Source organism: Octopus sinensis, linkage group LG4 (assembly GCF_006345805.1).
Source record: "Octopus sinensis linkage group LG4, ASM634580v1, whole genome shotgun sequence".
Classification (NCBI taxonomy): domain Eukaryota; kingdom Metazoa; phylum Mollusca; class Cephalopoda; order Octopoda; family Octopodidae; genus Octopus; species Octopus sinensis.
In genome coordinates this window covers 108,239,092-108,259,091 of record NC_043000.1, presented here as the reverse complement: position 1 = coordinate 108,259,091, position 20,000 = coordinate 108,239,092, and the positions used below count along the sequence as shown (strand labels likewise).

At 36.3% G+C, this 20,000-nt stretch overlaps 1 protein-coding gene across 2 annotated transcripts in view; it reads right to left on the bottom strand.

Moving 5' to 3' along the window:
* LOC115211023 overlaps window positions 1-20,000 on the bottom strand; it is a 607,449-nt gene that overhangs the window by 132,244 nt on the left and 455,205 nt on the right. For both annotated transcript variants that reach the window (XM_036502309.1, XM_029779870.2), the window contains exon 2: window positions 1,185-1,238. In XM_036502309.1, the coding sequence (XP_036358202.1) occupies window positions 1,185-1,238 (54 nt within the window). The remainder of the gene's footprint in view (window positions 1-1,184; window positions 1,239-20,000) is intronic.

Below are 20,000 nucleotides of genomic sequence, written 5' to 3'. Positions count from 1 at the left end.
TGTTGCAGGTAGAAGAATGTGGGTGTCATATCACGAAATCTCATTATCTAGAAACAGTAAGGAAACGCCTTATGTAATCATGCCCTTGTGGTAAACAAGTTCTCAACCATATGTTTTCGGTTTTGTGCTCGGCTCATTGAGCAAGTGATCCTTACTATAATAGAGAAACCGTATGTGTGTAAATATTACGTGTGCGTGCATATGTGTGTACATGTATTTATGTATTCATGTGTGCATAGACTCATTAGAATCTCACATGTGTCTATGAGTGTGTACTTACATATACATATGTATGTGAAAATACATACTGTATGTGTAAATATGTAAGAAAAATATGGTGGAAGCCAAAGATAGAATATCATATATTCACTTAAAGCCTCAATTCATATTTCTTAACCCAAACTTTCACATCGCGGTTCTTCAAATTTTTTTTTTAGCTTGAATAAATATATGTACGTACGTGCTTGCGTGTGTATGAATATCTATCTATCTATCTATCTATCTATCTATCTATCTATCTATCTATCTATCTATCTATCTATCTATCTATCTATATAGAGGAGTGGCTATGTGGTAAGTAGCTTGCTAACCAACCACATGGTTACGGGTTCAGTCCCACTGCGTGGCAACTTGGGCAAGTGTCTTCTGCTAAGGCCCCGGGCCGACCAATGCCTTGTGAGTGGATTTGGTAGACGGAAACTGAAAGAAGCCTGTCGTATATATGTATGTGTGTGTATGTTTGTGTGTCTGTGTTTGTCCCCCTAGCATTGCTTGACAACCGATGCTGGTGTGTTTACGTCCCCGTCACTTAGTGGTTCGGCAAAAGAGACCGGTAGAATAAGTACTGGGCTTACGAAGAATAAGTCCCGGAGTCGATTTGCTCGACTAAAGGCGGTGCTCCAGCATGGCCGCAGTCAAATGACTGAAACAAGTAAAAGAGTATATACTTGCACACGTATTTGTGTGCATATATGCGTGTGTTTTGTGTATTTTGTCTCTGTCCAAGTTGGTATTTCACGGTATGGACGTTGTATGAATGTACATACACAGGTTTAACTCCGGCATAGCCTTAGCCGAGACAGCAGGCAAACGGAAACACTATTTTTATTTATACATTAGTCATTTTCTAAACAGAATTTTTGTGTCTAAGATATGGGTTGATCATATATATTAAATGCTCTTACCTGACTTTCTTCTCTGGAGACAGATAGTCTTTTCTCGTAAAGACGGACGGATCCCTAGAAATAGAAAAGAGAGACAATTAAAAACAGTAACAGATTCACCAAATATTTTCTTCAAGTATATTGTAAATATATATATTATTTATGAGCGACGACTTTCTTTTATTGATTGGTCATTAATTGAATGCGAGGCTTTTTCTGTCTGAAATATTTTAACGATGTATTTCAAAAGTAAGGAGGTATACTGATTATTTTTTACTGATAAGCATATACATAATCTTCCTTTTTCCTTGTTTCAATCATTAGACTACGGCCCTGCTGGAGTATCGCCTAGAATAATTTAGTCGAACAAGTTAACCCCAGTACTTATTTTTTTTAAGCCTAGTAATATTTTATCACTCTATTCTGCTGGACGGTTGAATTACGGAGACGTAGACAAACCAACACCGGTTGTCACACGGTGGTGGGCTCAGACACAAAGACATTCATATAGATACATACAACCACACACACACGCACACACATTTCCGGCGGGCTTCCTTCAGTTTCTGCCAACTAAATCCTCACACTAGGTTTTGGTCGACCGGGACTATAGTAGAAGACACACAATGGGATTGAGTGAAGATAATATTGGTTAGGAAGCTACTGAACCTCACATTCATGTCTGCAACGTATTAAAGCTAAGGTACCATACATAAAAATCAGGACACGATTTGATAAAAACCTTCAAAGCAGTGTTTCCTCATGATCGTAGTCCAACAACTGAAACAATTACAACAATTACATACCAAAACGGAAAACGCATCAAACCGGAAATCGCACCAGACCGGAAATCAAAGCCACATCAAGTACTTGAGTCTTAAGGAAATTATAATATATTACCCTCAACATTTAATATTTTGGTTGAACATGTTTATCAATATTAATCAAGAGGTGTTTGGTAAAAAGCTTCCTTCCCCACAGATTGTTCCGGGTTCAGTCCCACCGCGTGGTACTTAGGGTAAGTGTCTTCTACTATAGCCTCGGGCTGACCAAAGCCTTGTGAGTGGATTTGGTAGACGGAAACTGAAAGATGCCCGTCGTGTGTATATATATATATATATATATATATATATATATGTAGTAAAGTCTATTTGCCAACGTAGAGTGGCAGTCCTGCTTAGGACGATGTTATTATTGTTCAGCTTCAGGAAAACATCTTTTCAGCTACCGACACATCATCTGTGTCCGTATACTGTGAGTAAGGGAGCTAATGCTTCCTCTCGCTAAAGCTGGAGGGAGCTTCCACACAGTTTGTGAATCTTCCAAATTTCCACGCAAAGCATTGGTCAACTCTGGGTTATGGTTGAAGACACTTGTCCAAGATGACAACCAGTGGGATTGAATATAGAACGACATGGTTGGAAAGCGAACGCCTTCGCAGATGTATTTATGTCTGAGAGAGAGAGGGGGGAAGGCGGGAGAGAGAGAGGGAGAGAGAAAGGAGATAGACAGGGATCAATGTAAAGCGAACGGTATCCTTTATTTTCTCCGAAATTACGTTTATGCAACAAAATATTCTACACGCATTCACAAGTCTTCTCCGCTCTCGCTATGCTCATAAACGCTGTACAAATACAGTTACTGATTATAAATAATAGATTTTCATTCGGGAATATTTCGCTGCGAACACGTTTCATTTTTGTGTAAATTCCTTTTCCATTATAACTTTTATTTTTGACTTTTATATATTTATATTATTTTTTATTATTCATATTTTTTATTATTCATATTATTTTGTGCTTAATACACTTCAGTTAAGATAAATTTGGAATATTTATTTCTATTGGCAGTTAACATTGACCTTCACATGTCACGATGACCTAGATACATATATATACATGTTCGTTAATCAATACTTGCTATTGATATGCAATACTCATTCATGCTCATTCATGAAATTATTAATCTAAAATTTACAGATTGCCGTTATTATTGTCGTTGTTGTTTTCGTTAATATTGTTTAGTGACTTTGCTATTATGCGTATGCCAGCTCTTATCAATGAGATATATAACACGTAGACAATGGACTGTGATCTTAAACGCGGTCGATAACAGAATCCTCAAAATTTACCCTATTGTTCAATACTGCTTTAATTCTTCAGTTATATTTGCCATTTCAATAAAGGCCATGCTAGAGCAGTCTTTAAAACAATTGTGATTTGTTCTATTTGATTTAGAATAAGTACATAAGTAGATGAGCTTGTCAAAATCATATATTAGCGACAGAGGCAGTATTGATATTGGGAGGTAATATTTATCCCCACTTAAACGTGGTAATTATCCTCACTTACTTTTTTCTAACAGAATATGTACGTTTACGTGAGTATAGATATTACCTGTAAGCAGATGAATCTAATGGCAACATAGAGGTACGGAGTTAAACACTATTTATTTATTTACCTCTGTATATTTCCGTAAATTTATTTCCTCTATATGCCATGATCACAGACGTCGATGTTCAAAGATCTCCGTGCTAAAGTCAGAATGTACATTATTTTTCTTGGGAAAATACAGCAGTGGTTTCCCGTTGCCTTCTGCCGGATCATTTACGACTCACTCAGTTTGTCTCCTACTTTACCTCCACCTTGAAGTACAGTTCATAGTAAAAGTATGGTTTGCGAAACATCAGGGCATGTCCCTACACGACCGAGGTTGTCAGAACATCTACAATACTAGAAATCAGGTCTAAAGCGGTCTGATACTGCAGTCAACGCACATAATAGTATACATATATACTCAGTATGTATGTATACAATTATGTGCGTCGACTACAGCATCAGACCGCTTTAGCTCTTATTTCTAGTATCGTAGGTGTTCTCACGGCTACAGACCAGCCTTTCTCCAAGACCTGCCCAACTTATCCACAGTTTAATCCTTTCAATTACTTTTCAGTATTATCCACATTTACGGAGATAACTCTCAGGATATTTGGCAAAGCAATTCCCGGTATTCTTTTATTCCATCTGGTATTCTTTTATTCAAGTTTCAGCCGTGCCACTGTGGTCCTGCTGTAGCACCACAGCGGGCAAGTAGTACACGTCAGTTTATATCCTCAGCTAATGTGTGTGTATATATGTGCGTATGTATGTAATATTTTATGCTGTATTTAATTCTACTTTATCATATTATATGGGGAACTCTCATTATCAAAAACACATTGAATGTGAAACAGAATAATTTATTTTTTAATTGCTTCAAATTTAAATTCATTATGTGTCGAAAATATGAGGCGCTTTTAGGTAATACTTTTACATTTTTTATAGTACAATATTCATAGGGCACCCTCATTCTAGGCCCACCAAAGAGATGCTTATAATATCTGTGCAAGATTCTAACGTGCTTTCTAGAAATGTGCCTTGGAAGAGGATGCTCTCTTCCATTCTTTAAGCAATTTGTGGAGGCATTTTGCAATGATTTTTAAAAAAATCTCTTCGGCATCGAATTGTTAGCATCTTTTGTATAATCACCAGTAAAATATGACAGGAGATGTTAGTATCATGCAAATAGTGACATCTGAATTGGGGTCTTCTAACCTTCCGCTAAAACAAGTAAAATATTTTTATTGACTTAATTTTAGCGAAAACTTTTCTTCGCTCATGCAGATTGCTACGTTAGCGACCTCCATATAACAAGCTTGTTAACAAATAATAGGACGGATGCGTTTAAAAACTCAAACAACCTGGCACAAAATGTGAATCCTGTTAGCAATATTGGTAATGAGTGTTGACAGTTAAATCCTGAGCTTATTGTTATATATATGTGTGTCTGTGTGTACATGTATATATATGAATATATATACGCATGTAAATGTATATATATATAAATATATATAAATACATACATACATACATACACGCATACATACATACATACATACATTCATACATGCATACATACATATATATAAGAAATGCTGTCTCTAAGATACACTATGTTTAAAATATAATATCACTACTGAATACATTGAATTTAAGATAGAATGCTAGCACTAGTTCACACACACGCACACACACACATCGGTCACAATGCCCCATCTTACATTGTTGTAGTTTCCGAATGATGCCACTCTGCTGGCTAGGCGGGCAAGTCGACATTCCCCGAGAACGGATCGCCCGTTCGATGCAGCGTAACCCACCCATTTAGAGTTGCATGGACTGAAGCACCGTGAAATGGACTGTCTTCCTGAAGAACACAACATAATGTACTGCGGGTCTGGGAATCGAAACCAGAACCTTGTGATCGTGAATGCAGCAGCCTCATCATACATCCACCCGCCTTCACACACTCATTCACACACTCGTATATATATATGTATGTATACATGCTTACATGTGCATGTTCAAATTTAAGTGTGCATAAATATGCATATCTATATAGCACTCATGGATCTCAAACTTGCGATAATTATAATACACCCTTGAGCTTTACATGGTGAGACATGCATTTAGTATTTAATTTATAACTGCAATAGCTATTACGCATAAGTTGGCCTCAAGTAAGATTTATTGCGCAAAATATGGAAGAAATTGCCATAAATCTCAGAAAATTGCCAACACATACTCCTATTATATATAATTTAATTCACTTCTTTATATCCTTTTCAAATCAATGAAAATACAGATTGACAAGGATTCGCTTAATTTTGAAATCTCAAGCATACAGCTTGAATTATGAAAGTCTTGGAAATGACAGCGATTCAACATCGCAATTTCTTTTGTTACGAAAGGGAGTAATTTTCAATATGGAAGCATGTCACATAAACCAAATTCCTCATCTTTTTTAATACACTTATGAATCTTTTGAAGACATCATTACACGTCATATACCGTAGAATATTTTGAGAAAAATTCATACACCGTTTGTGGCTTTTGTAGTAAAAATACTAAGCGTTGCCATACTGGTAAATCTCTCATAAAAAAATAAAACTAATAATTTAGTGGCTGTGTGGTAAGTAGCTTGTTTACCAACCACATGGTTCCGGGTTCAGTCCCACTGCGTGGCACCTTGGGCAAGTGTCTTCTACTATAGCCTCGGGCCGACCAAAGCCTTGTGAGTGGATTTGGTAGACGGAAACTGAAAGAAGCCCGTCGTATATATATGTATATATATAAATACACGTGTGTGTGCTTGTGTGTCTGTGTTTGTCCCCCTAGCATTGCTTGACAACCGATGCTGAAGTGTTTATGTCCCCGTTACTTAGAAGTTCGGCAAAAGAGACCGATAGAATAAGTACTGGGCTTACAAAAGAATAAAACCCGGGGTCGAGTTGCTCGATTAAAGGCGGTGCTCCAGCATGGCCGCAGTCAAATGACTGAAACAAGTAAAAGAGTAAAAGAGAGTAAAAGAGCAGTATGTTGTTCTTTCTCGAATTTAGCGCAGTTTTATTCTAACTAGTACTATACATATAAGTATAACAATTGCAAAGGGATTGCTGTGCATACATAACGTTAAGGAATCATCAGTTGCATTTAAGAATGAAATAGCCCCTTGTGAGTATCACTGAGGTATTCTCTACGGAGTAGCTCGACAGGCTAGATGTAGCAACCAAATCTCCTATACCATAGAGATGTCTGTAATACACCGAATCCGACCAGCAGCAGGTGTAGTCAGAGTCAATTATGTATATTATGCAAAGTATTTAAAAGCATTCTTTAAAGCATATATCATTAAATGGATTCACTGTCGAAGTCCAACTTGAGACGTAATTAACACCGGTTCTAATTACTCACATGAGTGCACCTAAGAGGTTCTTTTGTTGTCTTAATCAATGAAAAATAAACTTATAAACCAATACACTTAAAAGTTGTGACTTATATTCTCTTCTCTTTTTCTATCCACACCTAAGCAAACGAAAGCATTATTCGTTTTTGTTCTGTTTCCCGAATTTCACCCGCGTTTGTCTGAATAGATGCTATTGAAGCAGATTGAAGAGTTTTGTTGCTGAAACATTTCAAGATCTTTAAAAAGCAATGGTCTTTTTAAGAGCTGTATATATTCATACAATTTCTATCTCTGTTCTCACTCTACGGTCTCTTTCTTAATAGGACAGTTTGTATACAATGAGCATGAGTTTTCCTTACATTATTTTCATGCGAATTTTGTTAACTTCGTATTCATTTCTTTACTGTTAATCGTATTCTTTTCCTCTTTCCGCCATTATAAATAGAGTTTTGATGAATAACTGTCCTTATCTAGCCCAAATGTTCTGGTTTATTCTTTAATCCGGTCTTAAAAAGCCAAACGAGTTTGACACATACTATCATCTTGAAAATATAACGGACACACTGGACAATAAAGTTCTGTACATACTACGTCTAGACATTATGATTTGCCTATGCTTTTTGAGTGAAATTTAGTCTTGAAAACTGTGTGGAAGATCGTCAGAAAAATTGTATCTGAAAATCATGGGTTCAGGTTTGTTAAACAGAAGACGGCGAGCTGGCAGAAACGTTAGCACACCGGGCGAAATGCTTAGCGGTATTTTGTCAGCCGAAACGTTCTGAGTTCAAATTCCGCCGAGGTCGACTTTGCCTTCCATCCTTTCAGGGTCGATCAAATAAGTACCAGTTACGCACTGGGGTTGATATAATCGACTAAATCCGTTTGTCTGTCCTTTTTTGTCCTCTCTGTGTTTAGCCCCTTGTGGGTAGTAAAGAAATAGGTTAGCTTTGTTAAACAGTCGCCACACTGATTCCGTACAGTCAACCAGTTTGAACATCTGAATATTAACGTTGTATGTAAAGCAGGCCCTATGAAGACCTACAGAAAAAACTGATTGGATTCTGACGACTGAAATACTCTTTCAAGGCTCATCTCAGTCTAAATAAGAACATAACAACACATTGAGCAATCCAAGGGATCGTTTTCTACTATACAGTTGCTTATCACCGTTCGCTATGCAGTTAACTAGAGCGGCCTATGTATGAACTACAGGAATTAACATGAGTAAAGGTAGGGGTAAAAGACTAGCAAAACAATATTGAACTTTTATAAGTAAGCGCTCTTGTATTTTCTGTATATTGTTGTATTTCATATCTCGTAATTGTTATACAGCATATTATTATTCTTTTTAAATCTATCATATGTAGTTTCAGTAATCATTACCATTGAAAGGCAAAACGGGCAGTTGAGTTCTGTTGTTTGAAAATGCGTAGGTTATGCAGCCAAGGGGGAGTGCTATATCTCTTAGATTAGTAGTTAGGTATTTGCTTATGCAGGATCAAAGTGATGTGACACAGTAGGAGTGACAAGAGGCGAGGAGTGAATCGATAATACTAAAGCTTCTATCATATGTATAGAAGATGTAGTAGTAGTAGTAGTAGTAGTAGTAGTAGTGGTGGTGGTAGTGGTGGTAGTAGTAGTAGTAGTAGTAGTAGTAGTAGTAGTAGTAGTAGTAGCTGCAGCAGCAGCACTAGTAGTAGTAGTAGTAGAATAAGTAGGCAGCGGGACACACAGACTGAGAAAGGACAAAGAGAAAATAGCACACCTTTGAGCTTATTGCCATAATGGGATTCTGGGTAGATTTTCGCCTGTCAATGTAAATAACATTAAACGTTACCATCTTAAAAAAACGCCGGATCATATTAGACGTTGTTTCATTGGCACACACCTCATTATTAAGCTGGCAATTCCAAAGAAAAAAGACATATTTGAACCTGTAGACCAGGGGCTATGAATCATTTTTTTGTCTATGGACCCGTTTGATTCCTATTTTACTTGGACCCTTTCGATCTTTTAGCAAGTCTTATATTTTTATAATTAAATATTATTAGGAATTGTATAAAAAATTTGTTAAATATTTAGTGTATTGTAGATGTATAATCAAGTTATTTCACAAACATTTTGACAAAACCTTATGTGGATCCCTAAGGGCCATAGGAGCCCCTGTTTAAAACCAATGCTGTAGACGAGTAAGTTAACATGGGTGTTAGTCATACATACAAAATCGAAGGGTGTCATTTTTTAGGGAAAAGGAACCACAAATATGTCGACGAGGTGCATCGTAGATCATAGGGGTGACATATATATCATTCAACGGACTTTTTAAGAATACTGGATTAGATGTTGTTTTGTTCCTTCTCAAGCCATGCCTGGCTCATAAGGGCCAGTTTCCCGGTTTCCCCATCTGGACGGGACGCCGGTCTGTCGCAGGCGACCTGCAAGATGCAGGAGGAAAAAGTGAGAGAAAATTGTGGCGAAAGAGGCAGCAGAAGTTCGCCATTACCTTCTGCCGGAGCCGCGTCGAACTTAGGTGTTTCGCTCATAAGCACACACATCGCTCGGTCTGAGATTCGAACCCGCGATCCCTCGACCGCGAGTCCGCTGCTCTGTCCACTAGGCCACGCGCCTCCACATTGGATTAGATGCTATAAAAACCAATCTCTTCTTAGGATTAAAGTGAACAGAAAATCATTTGACTTGGACAACGAATTTATGTATAAGTATGATGGAGGCGAGAATAGATTTTGGACGGATCTTTTGCTGTACGCGTGCAGTGTAGGATTAGAAGCAGAGCAGGAAGCATATACAGAAGTTTGGTTGTGTGAAATTATTGTTAACAAGGTTATCTTTGCTGAAGAATTATAAGTTGGGGGATTTTATGAAGTTAGTGGAGATTTCTTCGACAAGAAGAAATATGAATTATGTTGCTTCGACTAAAATATTGGTTAAGCAATCTACAGAAAGGGTATTGGTTGAGTAAAAGAATTTGGGAGAAAGGTAATTATCAATAATTATTATTATGTCCACAGTTCTCTAGTTCCGATATCCTTGGTATCTAGTTATATGTATCCCAGTTTTTATTAAAATGACAAGTATTAGCTTGTTAATAACATTTGCTTAAACAAGATGATAGTGAGTGATTTGAGTGCGATGAGCATAGTAATTCTAACATTTGACGAAACCACGTAGATGTCTATTCCTTGGTTCTTAATTGGTTTGCTGGAGTATCAGTTACTGTTTTTGTTGTCTAACTCCAGGTTAGCTCAGAGTAATTAGACCTTAGATTGATGTAATTCTTGCGTTGATTTTAGCGACATTTTAGGAGTGTCAGGGACTTCACTGCGTAATGTATCTAGTCTTTTAAGATAGCAGAGCTGTTATATGATGATTGTTCGATAGTATTTCTTGTAGGGTCGAGCAACAACGTAGAGAGAGCCCTTGTTGATTTGCTGAAATTTTAGTATTTTCAGATACGTATGCACATGGCTGTGGACACAAACTAGTGTACACAGTTTCAATATAGGAAATAATTTGGCTTCGGTGCCAGTATCGTCGGTAAAAGAACAGTGGAAGTTAAACTGCCAATGTATCTGTACCAGTCTTTATTATTCTGTCTCCATAAGTATCTCCCACTCTCTTCTCTTCTTCTCTATGTAACACTCTCACACACACACAATCGTGCGCGCATGCACACACATCCTTTTATTATTTTTGTATATCTGTTATTTATCTATCTGTTTACGTAACGTTTCATACTAAAATGAATATTAACCTCACCAGATTTGATCATGACTCTCCTCTTTCGCTGCTCAATATGAAATACTATATAGAACGCCGGTATAGTTTTAATAAAATACACACCCATCTCTACAGATATGCAGTCTGTTGTCAATATACACATGTTAACAAACCCATAAACACGTGTACATACAGGAGACTTTGTTATTTATAGATATCAGTCATCAATCTGACAAAACTGTAACATTTCACAGCGGTATATTGTCTGTGTAGTTACATTGGCACGTTTGGTAATGATACGAAACACCCACCCCTTGGTTTGTTGTTCATTATTCTTACGTCTTAACCACCCATGCACCCCTTCTATCTGTTGTTTGCATAGTTAACTATATATTTTAATAATTTACGTTATATCGATACACCACTAAATCACACTCATTATATCGATATTTTAATAAAATATAACTGCACCAAACAATTATGCCTGTACTCAGTATCATTCCTTTTACGCAAAAGAAAATCTTATTACACGAAACAGAAACAGTGCACAAAGAGCTGAAAAGTCTGCTATGCATTAATAAACTATATGCAGAGCAACAGCCTAGAGAAGAGAGCTTATCACCTGATCTTATTATTTAGACTGACTGTAATGAACAGTTGTCAGGCGTGTGACTAGTATCGCTATAAATATTTAATCATGCCGTCTGTAGTTAAGGTGATAGGTGAAGCTCAAACGATAGTATGAGAATGAGAGACGGAATAAAATGAGACGAAACAAGGAAAGAAAGAACGAGCGGGTAAAACAAATATATTAAATAAAGAGAAAACTATGTTTAATTTCATAAGATTTTTTCTTATCTATCTTGTAATATTTTCTCCATCCGACTAGTCTCCCTCCATTCCATCCTTCTAGCCAGTTATCTAACTAATCTACGCATAGCATATATTTATTCTTATGTCACCAATTCTGACATTTCAACGTAAACGCCTAGTTACACATTCACGCCCACATCGTTCTTTTTTTTATAAACATACATATGAATACGCACATACGTATAATATGGTTATATTAAATAACATGCAAGATAGATTATCGATTTATTGAGAAAATCTCGACTTGCACAGAAAATAAACAAAATGCTTGGTGGCGGTTGGTACCAACTCCATAGGGAAAGGGGACGTATTTATGTCTTATTGGGTGTCGTTAGTACAGCTAGGTTGTGCCTTATCTTCAGCCAACGGCACGCTTGAACATTTATAAAAGCTGTAGAACACAATTTGACCTATACAATGTAGATATATCGACCTATGTACAAGCAGGTAGATAATATTGTGTATTTGTACGTGTAGTTCTAGATAAAGACACTCAAACATCTAGTGAAAGACTTTTAAGAGTAGTCAACATTTATAAGTTTTTAAGCAGCAAGCTGGCAGACTCGTTACGGCGCCAGGCATAATGCATAGCAGTTTTTCGTCCGGCTTTACGTTCGGAATTCAAATTCCGCCGAGGTAGACTTTACCTTTCGTCCGTTCAGCGTCGATAAAATAAGTACCACTTGAACGCTGGGGGTCAATGTAATCGACTTAGCCCCCTACCCCGAAAGTTTCGACATTTGCCAAAATTTGAAACCAATATTTATAGGTTGTGAATAAGATTTATTGTTGCAATTAAAAGCTGATTTAGGAGTTCTGCTGGGGACCGGCTTCGTGAAATTCGGAATTCTGTAATTATAGATGCACTACTTGTATACTTGAATTCAACAAATAGTTGGAATAAATTGATCATTTAGATGTGCATTGCGAAATATAGAACAAGTAGAACTTGGTGATAATTAAAATTGGATTGTAAAATTAGTAATAATTGGAATATGGCATTTAGATGAATAAATTTCTTTCGAGATGTAAAGGTCAGCTTTGGTGGTACCAGTATTCTATTTGCTTCCATAGATTGTCATGGGATGTACTTAAACACATCGTCATTGATGTTACCTGGGATCATTGAGGGTTTCATGCATTTAGCAATCAGATCTTGCTAAAAGCAGATAACTCAACCAGTGTTGATCAATCTCACACCTTTTGATCTAAAGCCACCTTGAAGTAAACTGTCGCGTCCCCATAACCACTTTTATGGCCTTCCACATACTGGCCACTATTGGTGTCCAGTACAAAGGTAGTGCAGAGTGGCCTTCCTGCAACCCCCAACATCCTACCTGAACAGGAACACATATTCCTTTCCACTAGTTCATTTGAAATAAGTCTACCACTATGCGTATGTATTGCGCAAACTGAGAAAAGAGAGATGCAAATGACCAATTTTCCAATGGTTTCTATGAATTAGTGTCTCGACATAAGGCTAATGACCAGATTATAATCTGTTTCCAAATGTGCCTCTAGAAATGTTAATGTATATTCAACATTGCAACTCATATCAATAATGTACGACTACAACATTCTTTTTGTGAATTGGCCGACAAATGCCTTGAAACCACGAATTTGCATTTCAATCATGAACGAAACAGCAATATGTCAGCTTTTTCAACTTTGATTAATATTTTCCTGTCAATAGACACCTGAACTAACAAAATACAGCACAAGTGTTTTTGGCCTCGTGTAAAATAACCATATTACCGCTATCTATAATATCAGAGTTGAAATTAAACTTCTTTCAGGTTATGGCTTTTAGTAACCTCGATTTTCAATATCCATATATTAAAGCAAAATCGCTGACCTCAGGATACCGATTTGGCAACAGGGATTTATATAATGGGAACTAATATGCAATTATAAAAGACTTATCGCTTGTTGACTGCTCTCCCACATTCACTTCCCTGGAATTTTTGAAGACAATTACTAACATATGCTCAAGTCCCAGATCATCACAACCCACGAACAAAAGTAGACGCAGACTCCGAAGAGTCCACTTTCTACTGATGTTTCAACAGATTCAAGTTCTATCAATTTACTATTTCTTTCACGCACCTTCTTTAACTGAATGAAACCTCTGAAACTTATTCTGTGTGTGTGTGTGTGTATGTGTGTGTGTGTGTGTGTAAGGGGGACTTGTGTGGGTGTTTTGATGTGTGCATACTTGCATTATAGTCTTACACATACGAGCAAGCATACCTTCATAATACACGATCATATACACACAAACCCATTTACATACATTCATACAAATCTACGTTCTTTCTTTTTTTCAGAAGTGTAACCCTCAAGAATATCTTTCACATCCATAACTTCCCTGCAGCAATAAACTTGCAAATAACTCAGAATCGACATCGACTGCACATAAGTCATAGAATTATCAAAATTTACCAGCCTGTAAGAATCTCAATAAGCAATTTATACTTTTTTCATCACCAAGAGATTCATAAATAAAACATAAATGAGCTTCGTAACAGCTATTTCAGGCTTCTGTTTTTTACGAGATAAGTCATTTTCTTGATATTATTATTATTGTTATTGTTATTATTGTAATTATCATTGACGCTGAGCTGGTAGAAGTGTTAACACGTAGGGCAAAATGCTTAGCGGCATTTCGGCCGTCTTTGCGTTCGGAGTTCAAATTCCATTGAGGTCGACTTTGCTTTTCATCCTTTTGGGGTCGATGAAATAAGTATCAGTGGACTACTGGGGTCGATATAATCGACGACCCCCCTCCCCCAAATTTTAGGCGTTGTGTTTATAATAGAAAGGATTATTATTATTATTATTATTATTATTATTATATTATTATTATTATTATTGCTATTATTATTATTATTATTAATATTATTATTATTATTATTATTATTATTATAATCATCATTGGTACGAGCTCACAGAATCGTTAGTACACCGAGCAAAATGCTTGGTGGTATTTCGTTCGTCTTAACGTCCTGAGTTCAAATTTCACCGAGGTCAACTTTGCCTTTCATCCTTTCGGGGCCGAAAAGAGAAGTACAAGTTAATCACTGGTGTTGATCTAATCGATTAGCCCCCACCTCCATTAAAAGCTATAACCTACTAGCTGTAGCAGAAAGAATTATTATTATTTGACTTTGACTTAGGTTTACTTTTATTCTATGACAGGATTTATGTGGCTAGCAGCTAACTACTAGTAACGTTTGATATCCACAAACCTTCAATAATTGTTCAAGTGCTCAAGACCTTTCTAATAATCTTTATTGTTCCTAAGAGGCAAACCGTCTGTTGAAGCTTTATATGACATTGCATTCCAATCACCTTCGGCCATTTGTCTATATTATTACACATCGTCCTTAATTCACCAATTATGACATGCAGAATTTTTAGTTTTCGTAATTCAAATTCTTGTAATTTGAAATTTATGGGATTTTATTCGTTTAAATTTTTCTATCTATTTCTTTACAATCCTAGAACCAAACACATGATGGATCAATTAGTAAACAACTTCACTTTTCCTTGTCTATTACTGTTATATCTCGTTTATCATTTTCTATCTTGTCCGTTTGAACTATAAAATCCCATAAAATCTTGTATTTATCCAACTCAGGTACTCTTTAATCTTGATGATTATACCAAGTAGTTCTAACTTCAAACTCTCATTTCTGACAAAGATTCCAGTGCAAAACTTTCGCTGCTTCGTCATACTTCCATTTCTTATATTCTCCCTGAGCTTGCTTGAGACATACTGCAATAATGTATACCATTGTTTCATCCAAAAATCCACACACCTCTATCCCGTATACATATTTTCTGAAATTGCTTGCCATAATGAAATGCTTGATTTTGAGCTTTGTTTCTTTTTCTAGTTGCCCGTTTTTCAAACAAGGCCAGGTTTGTGTTCAACATACACCCTCAATGGGTTTCCAAAACTGACCACGCAAAGGTTTCTCTTCAATATATTTAACATGCTCTCCTTGAATTTCATTCCCCTCATTTTCTCCCATTCCACCCTTGTTCACTGCCTTTACTAATTCCTCAGTGCTGTTATGGAAATATTCTATTAGGCTCCCTCTTTCAGTCTATACACACTTTTCCCCAGCAATTAAGCTTCTGCAACCCTGGCCTCTTTTCAAATACAACCAGTTAATAACAGCTTTTGCATAGTGGGCTCCATACATTGTCAATAGCTTTCTAGTTTTTCTGTCGTGTTTCAGTGTGTAGCTTTTGTTCCAATCTACAATTCCACATCCATATCGAATTACCGGTACTAGTCTTACATTTATTGCTTCCAATAATTTCTTTGAATCCTATTTTGACTGTAATATTTTTCTCACTCTCCTTGTATACACCATACCCACTCCCTTAAATTGCTGGCCTTGTGCCAAAATTTGAAACCATTATTATTATTATTGCTGTTACTTCATTTTCATGCTGACACTGAGTAGACCTTTATTATATTTTCTATTTTCTAAGTGATATGAATTATACAATTTTTTTTTAGGGATAAGGTTAATCTGAAACTGAAATACGCATTATACTAGAGTATTAACGATGCAAATGAAGTGAATATTCTTTAACGGTCGGTGAGACTTGATAAGGAATAAAATAAAACTGAATTATCAAGTTGAAGTGAACATTAAATAATCAATATAGTTTCTTCTTCTTTGAAGTCATAAGCTACCTTTCACTGAAGCGAAGATCAAGAATGATAGACGCTATGTATGAATGTATGATAGAATGAAATTATACATTGAAATGGGAAATACTAAGATTTTAGAATAGAACAGGAAAGAAACGTGGGTGGAAAGAATTATTGCCTGAACTGTTCTTGATTAACTGGCATTTATTTATTCACTAGCTGTTTAGGATCATCTGAACAGAATAGTGAGATGACCCGTTTTAGATTTATATAATGTAGTAGATATGTAGTTTAAAATGAAACTTATTTTCATTCATTTATATACTGTTTTCCGTTGAAGAGGCTGAAAGGCAATTTTGGCACGGCAGATGTTATGCTCTATTGTATCAATATCCGAATTGATGAAATGGATCATAGCTGAATAAAAAGAGCATATAATCTAATAAGATTGCAATGAATAATAAAGAAAGGCAAAGCTAAAAGCTTTGCGGCGTATAATCCCACGTTTTATTGTAATTCTATTAATTCATTATTCTCCTGACATTAGGCACACTTTCACGTGGTCACTTGGCGAATAAAAAATAGCAGCCACATGTTTCCACAATCTCATTCAGCCTAGTTTTAAATTGGAAAATCAAACTAAAGAATGTAATCTGAGATAAGCTTAGTGAATGTCATGGTTGGAAGTCTTTGATCGTGAGCCTTCTTGATCAGGTCTGACCTGATGTTAAACAACAACTAACAGTACTTATAAATCAAGCTCATCTCAATACCTCTATTAACATCCGTAAAAAATATGTATACATTTCGTAGTCAAAATTTTGATATACACAGTTTCACTTTAATTTTATTTAGTATGTATTGGATGAAATTCAGGAATGCGTCAAATAAAAGAATCTTGTCTCTTTTTACAACCAACCATAATGGTAGCTTCCACCACATGAGATCTAAAGTTTTGACTCGATTATGTTTTTATATGTTTCTATATCACCCTAGATACTTATATACCTTTTTTTTTCATCATCTCTAACAAAGCATCAATAAGCAACACATGTCTTCCAATGTCGCGAAATATATATATTATATAATATCAATAGAGATGGATAAATATTCATAGGCGAATCGACTATATTTACATGAGTTATTATATAAATCTACTATGACATAATCAATTTTTTACAACTGTTTTGAATCATCCAATGAATAATGGATATCATATTCCTATTATGCGATAAAGTGCAGTCATTATAAGATTACACAAAAGCATATATGTAGACACAGCACATCATCTACATAGTATGTTATATAATATCCACTATTCGCAGGATGCAGTGAAACGGTCGTAATTATCTGATTGTATATATCTTGTAAATTTCATAATAGCTCATGTAATTAAATTCATACACCTATAGTTGTTTGTTTCCTTCTCTTTAATGGTATTTTTAAAGCCGACTCACTCGATCCTAGAGTACCTTAGTTTGATTAAGAAATTGGATTTTAAGAATTTGAACTTTCAGGCGTCAACTTCCTGCCCATCTGTGCTTATTTAATACCTAGCAACATGGTTTTTATTGATTATTGATATATTTAAATGTATAAACATGCACACATATACACACGTATATCATAGTCGGGTTGTGGTTACTCTTTGCTAGGTCGCTGTCAAACTATGACATGAAGTATGTAGTCAGCCAGTGGTGAACCTCGACGAGGAATTTGTATGGATAGCGGTAATTCACTGCTCTCGAGAAGTTTCTTTCTATGCAGGGATATATCTCGATCTTGAAGAACAAATTATGTGAGTCGCATTCCGTAAAACATCAACCTATCTGAGCCTGAATACATTGTCCTACCGTCCTCGCCTCCATCATCTCAAAACAAATAAAATCTGTAGTTAACATTATTCGCAGGCATACACGCATGTGTGTGAGCTTATTTACTCCGATAGAGATACACTAGAATTATTTCCAGGCCTTAGTGTGACTTCTGTGAATCTAAACTACTAGGGAACTGCTCTGCTATGTCCCTATCCAATAACCTATCGTCTGTAAGAAGTTTGACTCAAGTAATACGCTACAGGTCCCCAACCGTTTAACCGTGTCTTGTATAAGAACATTCCGGCTAAACTGCTCGCCTGTTAACTCCTTCCGTATTTCGTCCCCGGAGTGGAAACTTCCCTTTGACAGACTTCTCTCAAACTCACTCTATGAATTGTGATACAACTCAAGGTAGAATATAACCCTTGCATTCTTGCTCCTAAACAGTAGCGACATTTTAAACCATTCATACTTATAAAGATTACACCAACTGTATAGAGGTTACTCTTCACACGAGCGTAATCGTTGCAAGCTTTTCATCTAACCTCAGACCTGGACCGCTTGCATGAAGCAAACGAGTCTCTTTCAAAAGCACACGAACGCAGTCAACTTTCTTATTTATGAAAGAAATAAACCTTGTATCTCACTACATCTTATCTGAGATGACACGCAGCTTAATCTCCAAATGACTGTGTTAACCATGATGTTTTCACAGGGTGTTTGTTTCCAACTTTTCTTTGTACAAACACCTAATTTTTATATATTATTTTTATATTTGATTTGTATATGATATATACTAAATATATATACACTAAGTATGATATACATAAATACATATATATAAGTAAATAAATGGAGTTGAACGCAGAATTTGAATAACATCTGCGTTCAACTCCATTTATTTACTTACACTATACAAATTATTGCACATTAACCCGGATTTTCTACCTTCGAATAGGTCGCTACATCCTTGTTACTTGCGTGAATTTTGCTACCCTGGAAACTGTTTATTGAAATTTCCGTGTTAACTGTAAACAAAGGATAATTCATTCATCCATTTATATATATATATCATGTATATACTATACATACATATACACATTCTCCTTCGAAATAGTCACCTTGCGCACCAAACACCGGTACCAGTGTTCCTGTCACTTTTCGAATCCGGCCTGGATTCGTTTTCCATAAACAACTTGTGAACCTTCTGCGATTCGCTCTTGATCTCGGCAACGTTGCTAAGACGGTGACCTTTGAGCTGCATTTTCCTCTTGTGGAAGAGGTGGAAGTCCACAGGTGCTAAATCTGGCAAATAAGACGGGTGCAGGAGCGATACCATGTTGTTTGGCGAGAAACACACGAGTGAGGAGAGCTTGGTGACAGGGTGCATTGTCGTTTCGGAGAATCTAGTCCTTCGCACTCCCCAGATCCATTCGATGTTGCCAAATGTCCTCCATCAGACACTTGAAAATGTCGTTGATTATCCTCCGACGATTCTCATGCACAAGCTGATGAATTTTCTCCATATTTCTGGGGGTGACGCTCGTGGCACGTCTTGCAGATCGTTTTTGATACCACTTCATGTGTCTATGTGTGTACACATATACATATACACATATATATATATATATATATATATATATATATATTATATAAAATCCGTTCTGTCTGTCTTATATATCTACGAACAAAACGCTCCCCCCCCCGTCCAATGGACGGTGCTGAGTTGTCAAACGTTTAAACCAAATTTCCTCAAAACAACTTGTCCGACCGTCCCATAGGCCTCCCCTTTGAAAAAAACTGATTTAACCTAAATTTGAGACCCCAGCAAAAGAAGAAATAGCGATAGACTTTTTTCTATTCCAAAGAAAAACGATTTCCCACGGCTTTATCGATCTCATTCACACCTGGAATCGATTTTTGTAATTTTTTCGAGATTTATACACGCCCTGATAC